The following is a 12,103-nucleotide window of genomic DNA, read 5'->3' on the forward strand; positions in this document are numbered from 1 at the left end:
ACTGAAGTCGGCCTCTACAGATGACTGCTCACACCGAGTCTGGTTCCGCTGGAGGTTTCTTCCTGTTAAAAGGGAGTTTTTCCTCTCTACTGTCGCTAAAAGCATGCTTGGAGTGAGGGATTACCTTCGAGTCCATGAGTCGATCCAATCAACTGATTTTCCTTTGATAGAAAACTTTGAATAAACTTGACTGTATGATCTGGTTGAATTTTAAAGTGCCTTGAGATGACATGTGTTGTGAATTGGCGCTATATAAATAAACTGAATCAAATTGAATTCATGCCTTTAATTTTTGCAGGAGCATGTTAATCACACAGGTATTTAAGTCAGGTGGACATTCTAGACCAGTGGTGGGCAATTCCATTTCCTGAGGGCTGGTATCCTGCTATTTTTACATCCATCCTTTGTCCAACACCTGAAGCAAATGGCTTTTACCATCTCAGTATAGACTCAGTTCCTCTGGAGTCCTCTCAATCATCTAATTACTTGACTCAGGTGTGTTGAACCAAAGGCAAACCTAAAAGTTGAAGGATACCAGCCCTCAGGAACTGGAATTGCCCACCCTTGTTCTAGACAGTTAGACCTAAGGAACAGGAATTAGAAACAGAGTTAAAGTCCTAAGTCCTGGAAACTAATCTTCACAGACGTCCACTGTTCACTATAAGGGCAGAAGCTAGTAGAAACACACCCCCTAAAAGGTTAATTTGGTTGAAAAAAATGAATTTCACTCTTTTTGTTTTTTATTTGCGAAAACATGTTTGTGCAACAAAACAAAACAACAAAACAAAATGTTCTTCTTTAAAAATGTTTTGGCGGTTGGCAAACAACAGATAGATGCATTTCCGCTAATTAATGGAATGAAGTGTGGACCGAAATGACTCTCAGGAGCTAAATTCTATTATACAAATGTGTTATTTTTAGATATCTAAACATTATTCTATAAATGTTACTGTCAAAATGACTTCTGAATATTTCAAATAAATCTTATTTAACTTTTACTTTACTTAAATTTTGAATGAATGGCTATCTCTCCTCCTCATATTTATTTACCATCCCTATGTTTGCCTAAGATAAACAGAGCACTGTTTAATCCAGTGTGAGCAAACGTCAATCGAGAAATAATTGTTTCTTCTCTTCTTGTTCTTCCTGTTCTTCTCTTTTCCCCAGTTTTCTTTTGAATTTTATAAAACCAACATACTTTTTTCCTTTTTCCCATTCCTTTTGCCATACGTCCTTCGTTTTCTGCTTAGTTAACATTTTAACTTCCGATTTACTAAAATTACCCTTAGCAAAAAGTAGTTTATTCAAGTATACTGAAAGTGCACTAATTTCATACTTAAAATGAGGCAGTGCACATACAGTTTACTTATTCTAAACTATATTTCATATACTTAACAATAGTATAGTCAATAGTATAGTCAAGTGTACTTGACTATACTATTGTTTACTTTAATGTTTAAAGTATACTTTAAGTATACTTAGTAAACTTAAAAAAATATCCCAATTTAGTTTGAAGAAGAATCACTTCAGTAATACTTCCAGGTACACTAAAGTACATATTTTCGGGTATACTTTCTGAACTTATATTTATACTTAAGTATTCTTAATAGAATTTACTTCAAGTATATTACTTTTTGCTTAGGGTAGTAATTAAATCCACTGACAAATTTCTAACAGCTTCTTTTGCTGCATTATCTACCTGCTAATTTCCTTTAACTTCATAATGTGCTGGTATGCATACAAAATTTATTATTTAACCCATCATATTTATTCTATATAGTGTTTGTTGAATTTCTATTAAAATATCTGGCCAAGTTTCTGAGTAAAACAAAATGTTTCTACTAGCTTCTGCCCTTATAGTGAGCAGTTCCTGACCTTAATTTTGAAAATCCTTAAGTGCAGGAAGTGACGTTATTAGCTGTTAGCTTCCCCTCATCAATAGTTTCAGTCTCGGAGTCAAACTCCGGCTTTCCTTCCTCATGGACTGGTGTATTTCCTCTCTCCTCTGGTATTTTATTCCTCTCTGTTTTCTGGTCCACATCGTGTGTTTTATTTTTGGGGACGCTGACTTCACGCTCCTGAGGGCCAGTCTAACAGGACACAGACCAGGTGAGATCAGGAGCATTAATGTGTGAACAGTGTGCAACTGACACAAAATGTGTTGTTTGCAGCCGTGAAATATGAAGATAGATAATTAGGGATTGATAGCAGGACTTTATTGCATAAGGTTTAAATTGCTGCAGGTGATCTTTGCACCTTTGCATGTGTAACTGGAGTGTAAAACCTTTGCATTATGGGTCAAAATTACCTGATCAAATGTAATGGGTCGGGGGTATAATTTGTCTTAATTTGTAAATTAAAAGGCAGAAAATGAATGCATTTATTTATTTATTTGCTCTTTCTCTTCTGAATAGTGCATTCAAAATGCAGGATTTAAAACTGAATATTAAAATACATAGATAACTAGTTGACCTCTGCAGGAGATGATTTAGCCAGCTAGTTCAGGAGTGATCAAGCAGGGATGTACGGTGGCCCAGAGGTGTCAGGTCAAAAACAAAATGATGCAAATGTTGCAGGACACTGGCTCTGAGCTGGACACCTCCTAACATCTATACTATTAAAATTAGAGAACAAAAAAGTAAATCTAGATTTCCCATTTAATATAGAAATCTTATTAAAGAACATTGAAGAAGTTTCCATCTACATTGGCTGTAAGGCCAAGGATTATTCTGAAACAGTGTTTGGGGACATGAAGTTAATCCAAAGGGCGTACTTTATCCTTTGATTTATTATGTTTGCACCATTCTGCTCCTCAAAGATATTTCCCATCTAAATATGTGGCAAATGTTGCAGTGTAAGAGTACAATTGATCCCACTCTGACTTGGTGTGGGACCAAATGTACTCTTTAAGTGTTACTTTAACACTGCAACATTTAATTCAATTCAGTTTATTTATACAGAGCCAATTCACAACACACGTCATCTCAAGGCACTTTACAGTTCACCAGATCATACAGTCAAATTGATTCAAAGTTTTCTATCAAAGGAAAATCAGTTGATTGCATCGACTCATTGACTCGAAGTTAATCCCTCTCTCTAAGCATGCTTTTAGCGACAGAAGAGAGGAAAAACTCCCTTTTAACAGGAAGAAACCTCCAGCAGATCAAGGCTCAGTGTGAGCGGCCATCTGCCGAAGCTGACTGGGGTTCAAGGAGACAGAAACAGAAATACAAAAACCAGAGCTACTGTGTGGGAGTGAAACATCCTTTAAATAAAAATCAATTAATCTGTTGGGTATTGCAAAGACACCAATTTTAAACAAATTAATAGCATTAGTGATTGGGGGGGGGTGGAAGCAGAAATGCGCCGATCAGAAAATGATGTTGAATGTTGTTACTGATCAATTTGTCCTTGGTTCGCACAGTTTCCTTTGCAGCCGACAAGCATCCGCAAACTACATTCACACCTCAGGCTTGCTTTGGATAAACCAGCAGACACTTGGATATTTTATAGCAGGAGAAAACTTAATGATCGAATATAAATTACCAACATATCTGCTTTGTTCTGAGGAATTTCTCACCATGTGCGGCAAAATTATCCTTTAGAAACCCAAGTAGCATTCAGATGCATCTGTCTCATAAATATATAGGTAGATTAAGAACCGGGCAAATGTACCATCGTAATAATACATATTTTTTTACTTTACTTCTTCTTCTTTGGGAATGCAGGAGTTAACTAGATATGATTTTGAAAGCAAACAATATTTTATTTATCTTAACCAATCTAGCTCTTTTTTCCTACTTAACTGTTGCTTGACTTGTTTCTCAGTAGGTGGAGGGACCTGACTACCTGCTGCATTTTGCTGTGAAGCAGGATTGATTTAATAGTGCTTCAATTAATAGGAGTCTGACAGAAAAAAAACATGTTTCATTTACAAGACAAAAATGCAGAAACAAGAAAAAAAGTTTAAAAAATGGAAATATTGGTCAAAAACATCGGTTAGCCGATGTATCGGCTCATACTACTCAGACATTTTTAACCCACAGCTTCAAACAAGTAACCTGCAAAATATCTATTTTGTATTGATAGCATTTTTGTTTCCTAAAAGAGAGAAAAAAAAGAAACCATACATTTAGAAAAGTTGAAATAGTTAAGATATTTCAATAACAAGGGACCCAAGTGGTGCAATTTTATTTTCAAACCAATTTGCTAAGAAGTTCATAAACTGATAAAAAGTTTACAAATGTTCTGTATTAAGATAACTGTGAATTAATTAGAGGCGTTATTGCATCTTGTTTTATTCTTAGAAACCAAGCTAAAAGGGCTGGTGGTCTGGGTCACTGGAGCCTCCAGTGGGATTGGAGAAGAACTGGCCTATCAGCTGGCGAGGTGCGGGTCACGTCTCATCCTATCTGCCCGCCGTGAAGACCAACTTAAACGAGTCAAACGTCAATGTCTGGGTCAGTTCTGTGGTTTTAAAATCATTTTCACCTTTATCTTTCATCTCTCCAGTTTTCACCAGTCTACTTTTTTTCCTTTTTAGAGAATTCCTCCCTGAAAGATGAGGAGATTCTTGTTCTTTCTCTTGACTTATTGGACAGGAAGTCGCACATGGAAAAAGCAAAAACTGCAATTGAATACTTCGGGCATGTAAGGGCACCAGATTTCATTCATTAACAGTTTGTAATTTAACATTCACTTAATTCCTCCTTTTTAACAAAGAAACCCGAATTTGAATGGAAAAATCTTTGAGCTAAGTGAGCAGGAATAAAACAAAGACATCTTAAAAAGTAAAATCATCAGAAGCAAAAGTTTTAAAGTAGCCTTAGACATGATGTACTTATTTTAAAATTGTAAAAACTATCAATTATTAACTGATTAAAAATTATTATCTATTAAAGAGAACAGCTCCTTGACGCATATAAAACTCTGCAAGTACCGTAAATTCCGGACTATAGAGCATACCTGATTACAAGCTGCACGCTCTAATTTTAGAAAGAAAATACTTTTATAAGCCGCACCAGATTTTAAGCCGCAGGTTTCCCACGTTGTATGAGCTATTTACTAATAAAGATATTACACGTGAGCATTTTTTTAACATTTGATTTAATCCGTATGATAAAACAAACAAATACGGTACATATTATAAATGCTTTTTTTTTTTTTTCAGACTACCTGTAACACATTTAAACATACGTATGTGTCGGTAACACGCAAATAACGCTGCATATACCGGTACTTTTAATTAAACAACGCACAGAACATTGCAGCCGACCAGGAAAAGTCATTAATCACTTTCTTCTTCCTCCTGCGCACTAAAACCCTCAAAGTCCTATTCCTCTGTGTCTGAATGGAACAGCTTCAGGATGCTGTCACTGACTTCAGTCTCATCCTTGTCGCTCTCACTTGATCACTCGCGGTCCTCTTTATCCCGCAGCAGCCCAGCGTTCCGAAACCCGCCGGTGATGCTGGATGTTTTCACACTGCAACCGTTGAAAAAAAAAACATGTATTAACCGCACTGTATTATAGGCTGCAGTGTTCAAACCGCGGGAAAAAAGTAGCGGTTTATTGTCCGGAATTTACGGTAATTTAAGTTGGAATATTTTAAACATACCTCTTTCCTAGCTCCCTCAGGACCATGAGAAGGTGAAGAAGCATCAAACAATCTTTTGCTTTAAATAGCTTATGTACGTAGATAGTATTGTTTTATTAAAGGGGATCGACCCTTTATTGAATCTTTTGATGGATAGGGGAGACCTGTCAACCCTCAGATATGTAATTCATTGTAGGACCTTTGTTATAAATTTAAGTAAGACAGGCCAGGTCCCTTGGGTGTAAACATCACCATAATTCAATACCAACATAAAGGTTTCAGAAACAAATCTGTTTGGCTTTAAAAGTAAAATCAGAAACATTTTCAAAATAAAAATCCATAGTTCTATTTTTTTTATATAGATGCCAGAAATGCCAAGATATTTTCACTATGTGGCTATAAGATAAATCTCTAAGCCCAGTTGGAGGGGAAGGTCTGCCGTTTAATAATTTAATTCTTGTCTTTTTAAAATGATTATAATTGTTCCTGCTCTTAAACAAAAATGTTTTGTGTTTTCTTTTTTTTTTAATACTGAAGGTATTTGAAAGCTTAGTGAGAGACATTTCTTGTGAGGCGTAGCAAAATATTTGACTATCATCAATCAATGGTGAACATTATTATTGGGCATATTAAGAGCAAGATAACTATTGGCGATGATAAAAAGAAGCGATCCAAGTGCTAGACCTTGAGAAACATCCTTAAAGATGATGTTCCCTCTGAGCATACTGAAAGGATAGTTGAGAAAGCATTATAGTGTTCTGAAGTTTCATGCAAGCACATGTAAAACTTCCCTGGGACGCCGTCTATGTGCAGCTTCTATTATTTAACCATTTAGAAACAAAACAAAGACAGTCAGGATAACTGGTTCCACTTTGTGTGTTTTAAGTTTCAAACTGACATTTTCCGAATGTTATCCTTAGATTGACGTCCTAATTAACAATGGGGGGCGGAGTCAGCGCTCTCTGTGCTTGGAGACCCGTGTTGAGGTGTATCAGGCCTTAATGGAGCTCAACTTCCTTGGCACGGTGTCTTTGACCAAGGAGGTGCTGCCCCATATGACCCAGAGAGGCAAAGGCAGTATTGTGACCGTCAGCAGTGTGGTCGGCCTGGCTGGGGCACCCCTGGCAACGGGATACTCTGCAAGCAAGCACGCTCTCCAGGTGAAGGGATTTTAAAATCCACATTTTCAGTCATTTACATTTGTAAATGATCATTTCTGTTATCACAGCATAATTTGTGGATTATTTTTTTTTTTCATCCATAGGGTTTCTTTAACTCCCTTAGAACTGAGTTGACAGACTTTCCAAATATTCTCATCAGCATGGTATGTCCAGGGCCAGTGCAGTCACAGATCGTCGACAATGCCTTCACTGAAGAACTAAGCAAGGTAACACATTTTATTTGCTCTTGCTTCTTTCCACTTTATGTGGCACAATGGCTATTTCTGTTCTCAGTAACGTCTCCTCTCTTAGCCCGTGGCCACAGTTGGCAGCCAGGAACACAAGATGCCGACGAGTCGCTGTGTGCGTTTGATGCTAGTGGGGATTGCCAACGATGTGAAGGAAATGTGGATCGCCCAGCAGCCCTTCCTCCTGTTTTACTACGCCTGGCAGTATGCGCCAACTGTCGCCTGGGCCATGACCAACTTGTTGGGAAGAAAAAGGGTGCAGAATTTCAAAGCTGGTCTGGTATGTGCTTGACTTTAATGAGGCTAAAATCAATGCTACATAGAGGTGATTGCAAGTGGAAAAGCGCATAAAAGTCAGTATTATGTTTATGTATTCATCCATCCAAGGGTTTATCATTGTTTAACCCTGCGTGGCTGAGTTTACACCTGAAGGTGTTGGGGGCATAGATCTCCATCAGCTTTGGGGCTAAAGCTTGACTCATAAGTCTTAACAAATAGTTCAAGCTCAGTTAGATTGGATGGAGAGTGTTTGACCACAGTGTTATGTAGCCATATTCTGCTGTGTTTAAATGCATATTATTATTTTATTATGTTAGGACTTTTTTTTTTAGGTTAAGCTGTTGCATAAACCCATTAAAATAAGGTGTTTCTTACAATTTGGTTTCAGACATGTTGGATATTATGTGAATAGACGCAGATTGAACTAAAGCAATCACTTTTTTCTACTACTGTACTTAAGTATATTTTGGAGTACTTTTTACAGTATAAATTTTTTTTGAGAACTTTCACTTTTACTTCACTACATTTACGAACTTAATTGCATACTTTTACTCTGATACATTTTCAATGTTTGGTTTAGTTACTAAGTTTAAAAAATAAAAAAGTGCGAGAGAAACGCAAGTGTTTTCACCCCACCTACTGACTACAAAATCGGGTCTTGCATGGGCTTGTTTATCAACACCAATAAGATACGCCTGTTTTGCAAAGCCAGTCTAAATTTATCCTACACTTGGTTGTTTATATTATTTTAAGTGAATTTAACCTTCAAAGTTTAAAAAAAATGTAAAAACAGCACTTACTTTTTACTTATACTTTTCACTACATTACTTGAGTACATCTATTTTTACAGTAATACTTATACTTAAGTACAAGCCATTTCAGATACTTTAAGACTTTTAGTCAAGTAACATTTCAGTCAGTGACTTGGACTTTTACCAAAGTCATATTTTGGAGAGGTACTTATACTTTTACTTGACTCCGACATTTCAGTACTTTATACAACACTGCTTTTTTCCATTAAATAAATCCAAACTATTACCTTTTTAAGACACAAACAGGTTGTCTTCTGGGATTGTAATTTATTCAGCTTTTAACTCTGTTAGGCTTTCCTGTCCTCCACATTATGATCGTGCCACCAGTGTTCCAAAGCAAGGCAATAATGTCCAGGGAGATGTTCTGCCTTGTATATTGCCTTGTATGTACAGGTGCTGGTCATAAAATTAGAATATCATGAAAAAGTAGATTGATTTCAGTAATTCCATTTAAAAAGTGAAACTTGTATATTATATTCATACATTACATACAAACTCATATATTTCAGATGTTTATTTTGTTTAATTTTGATGATTACAAATGACAACAAATGAAAATCTCAAATTCATCATATCAGAAAATTAGAATATTACTGAAGACCAATAAAAACAAAGGATTTATAGAAATGTTGGCCAACTGAAAAGTATGAACATGAAAAGTATGAGCATGTACAGCACTCAGTATTTAGTTGGGCCTCCTTTGGCCTGTATTACTGCAGCAATGCGGCGTGGCATGGAGTCGATCAGTCTGTGGCACTGCTCAGGTGTTATGATAGCCCAGGTTGCTCTAATAGTGGCTTTTAGCTCTTCTGAATTGTTGGGTCTGGTGTATTGCATCTTCTTCTTCACAATACCCCATAGATTTTCTATGGGGTTAAGGTCAGGAGAGTTTGCTGGCCAATTAAGAACAGGGATACCATGGTCCTTCAACCAGGTACTGGTAGCTTTGGCACTGTGTGCAGGTGCCAAGTCCTGTTGGAAAATGAAATCTGCATCTCCAAAAAGTTGGTCAGCTGCAGGAAGCATGAAGTGCTCTAAAACTTCCTGGTATGTGGCTGCGTTGACCCTGGACCTCAGAAAACACAATGGACCAACACCAGCAGATGACATGGCACCCCAAACCATCACTGACTGTGGAAACTTTACACTGGACTTCAAGCAACGGGGATGAAGTGCCTCTCTTCTTTTCCTCCAGACTCTGGGACCTTGATTTCCAAAGGAAATGCAAAATTTACTTTCATCAGAGAACATGACTTTGGACCACTCACCAGCAGTCCAGTCCTGTTTCTCTTTAGCCCAGGCAAGACGCTTCTGACGCTGTCTGTGGTTCAAGAGTGGCTTGACACAAGGAATGCGACAGCAGAAACCCATGTCTTTCATACGTCTGTGTGTGGTGGTTCTTGAAGCACTCACTCCAGCTGCAGTCCACTCTTTGTGAATCTCCCCCACATTTTTGAATGGGTTTTGTTTCACAATCCTCTCCAGGGTGCGGTTATCTCTCTTGCTTGTACACTTTTTTCGACCACATCTTTTCCTTCCCTTCGCCTCTCTATTAATGTGCTTGGACACTGAGCTCTGTGAACAGCCAGCCTCTTTAGCGATGACCTTTTGTGTCTTGCCCTCCTTGTGCAAGGTGTCGATGGTCGTCTTTTGGACAACTGTCAAGTCAGCAGTCTTCCCCATGATTGTGTAGCCTATAGAACTAGACTGAAAGACCATTTAAAGGCTTTTGCAGGTGGTTTGAGTTAATTAGCTGATTAGAGTGTGGCACCAGGGGCCATCAATTTTGAACCTTTTCACAATATTCTAATTTTCTGATATGATGAATTTGAGATTTTCATTTTTTGTCATTTGTAATCATCAAAATTAAACAAAATAAATGTATGTAATGTATATGTGTATGTAATGTATGAATATAATATACAAGTTTCACTTTTTAAATGGAATTACTGAAATCAATCTACTTTTTCATGATATTCTAATTTTATGACCAGCACCTGTTGTTCAAAGGAGTAAATCTGATCTCCTCTCCTTCCTGGGCACCTTCCAGAGGAGTCAAGCATCAAAGTACAAATACTTTGTTACTGTACTTAAGCACACTTTTTAGGCATCTATACTTTACTCCAATACTTATTTTTCTTCCTACTTCTGACTTCTACTCATTAAATTTTCACACCAGTATCTGTACTTTCTATTCCTTATATTTCTAAAACAAACGTTACTCGTTACTCTTGGCTTCGGTTTAATGTTAACAAATATTTATTTCACGTCATGTTCTCCATCCAATGCAGATCATTGGCGCCATCCACATCTAGAGAAAACTAGTGTAAATGGATGACTCATAACGCAAACACTCATTGATTAGCTAAAGAAAGTCATCAGAAACAAGCAGGTGTTCTTCAAACTGAAAATGTGAATTGTCTATACTATGCTAGTTTAAGAAGAAGATGTTGAAATGTCTGAAAGGTCGGACACAGGCAAGAGCGTATCTGGGGATGGAGACTAACAAGACCTCCCTCATACTTGGCCCTATCTCAAAGAATTTTTTTTAGAAATAGTTGAAAAATTGAGCTTTCAATTCATATAGTGGCATCTGGCTGTTTAAGGTTACTTTACACTTTAGGTAGTTTTTGGAGCACATACTTTTTCACTTTTACTTGAGGAAAGAGGTCAAGTTGATACTTCAACTTTAACCAGTGTTTTTAAACTGCAGTATCTATATTTCTACTTAAGTAACAAATGTGTGCAGTTTTGGCACCTTCTTCCACGGGTTTATGGTCAATATTGACAAAATTCAAAAGTTATCTTTGCTAATGTGGACATAAAGCTTAGAAATAACTTCAATTTGAATATATTTAAAATGAGGCTAGTTCAGTGGCAGTTTCAGGAATATTGTGAAAAGTTCTTGAAAAATGGAGGGATTCTGCTCTGAATCGTGTCTTTTTTAGCTGGAGTGCCTGAGCTGTTACCAACCTTGCTTTAGCCTTTGTTGAAACAAGTAGGGATTGGCATTGAGCTTTTTATCAGAGTTCCGACCGACCAACATGTTGCGGGTTCTGCTGGACCGCTGAGAGCCGCGTAGGAAGGTGGTTCTCCAACCAGTTTCAGAACAGTTTGATGCATAAAAGAAGAAAATGAAGAAAAAAAAAATCTTTTCCAGTCAAGCAAAATTTTTCAACACTGACATCAACATTGTTAAAGCAATGTCAGGGTCAAGCTTGTAGCCATGAACAATTACTGAAAATTTAAAAATCTCTCATTCAGTTTTCATCCTTGAATAGGTACCATTCTGATTTTGTTTACCGTTGCACCAAATTGGAGCTGACAGTCGGCCCTTTCTGTTGTAGGATGCGGACTCTGCATACTTCACTAAACCAAAGACCTCCTGAAAGACGCATCCTGAAGGGGAAGGACTTCACTGCATTCCTGACACTGGATGTTTTCTACCTTCTACCAGAAAAGATTTAAGGGTGAAGGATAGCTCTTTTGAAAGCTCTGCGCTCCCTCCATCCCAGATGTATTAAGTCTCTTTGATGACATTTTTCAACCTGGCCTGAAGACTACATGCAAGAATGATGATGCACTTGCACTGACCTTTCAATGCATAATAAAATTTTTGACGTAACTTTTTAAAACCCTCTAATCTGTGTAGAAAAGATTTATTTCTTTTTTGCCAACATTTTATTTCAAGAATGTACATTTACACATATAAAAATCAACAATATGTACAGAATTTTGTGAACATTCCTTTTGAACTTCCGTAAACTGAATTGTAAACGAAAAATGATAGCACTGTCATAAAGAGCAAGATATTTCCAAGGCACATCCTTGATATCCTGAAAACATTCAAATAATCGTCCCTTTTATATGGAAACATTAAAAGTACAATAAATCCACTTTCTTCCTAAAAAGGAAGTAATTTCTTGGTCATTGTCTGAAATTCAAATATTGATCAATATATGAGCTTACTTTGAACCTCCCTAGCTGTTTGACTGAATTTGGCTTCAAA

At 37.0% G+C, this 12,103-nt stretch overlaps 1 protein-coding gene across 1 annotated transcript; it reads left to right on the forward strand.

Annotated features, from left to right (window-relative positions):
- The first annotated feature begins 1,902 nt into the window (after nucleotides 1-1,902).
- Nucleotides 1,903-11,737, forward strand: dhrs7 (dehydrogenase/reductase (SDR family) member 7). The gene is made up of 7 exons (XM_038286217.1): nucleotides 1,903-2,109; nucleotides 4,308-4,460; nucleotides 4,544-4,650; nucleotides 6,516-6,755; nucleotides 6,860-6,982; nucleotides 7,068-7,283; nucleotides 11,442-11,737. Exons 1-7 carry the CDS (start codon nucleotides 1,980-1,982, stop codon nucleotides 11,481-11,483), a joined length of 1,011 nt encoding a protein of 336 aa, XP_038142145.1. The 5' UTR covers nucleotides 1,903-1,979; the 3' UTR covers nucleotides 11,484-11,737.
- The last annotated feature ends 366 nt before the right edge of the window (nucleotides 11,738-12,103 follow it).

This window comes from Cyprinodon tularosa, unplaced genomic scaffold, assembly GCF_016077235.1.
Source record: "Cyprinodon tularosa strain WSP-4 unplaced genomic scaffold, ASM1607723v1 ctg222, whole genome shotgun sequence".
In the NCBI taxonomy this organism is placed as follows: Eukaryota; Metazoa; Chordata; class Actinopteri; order Cyprinodontiformes; family Cyprinodontidae; genus Cyprinodon; species Cyprinodon tularosa.

Coding starts and splice junctions, on each gene's coding strand:
- dhrs7 (XM_038286217.1), top strand. CDS start 1,980: ATGGACTGGTGTATTTCCTCTCTCCTCTGGTATTTTATTCCTCTCTGT. Junction 2,110..4,307: donor TCTAACAGGACACAGACCAG/GTGAGATCAGGA, acceptor TTTTATTCTTAG/AAACCAAGCTAAAAGGGCTG. Junction 6,756..6,859: donor CAAGCAAGCACGCTCTCCAG/GTGAAGGGATTT, acceptor TTTCATCCATAG/GGTTTCTTTAACTCCCTTAG.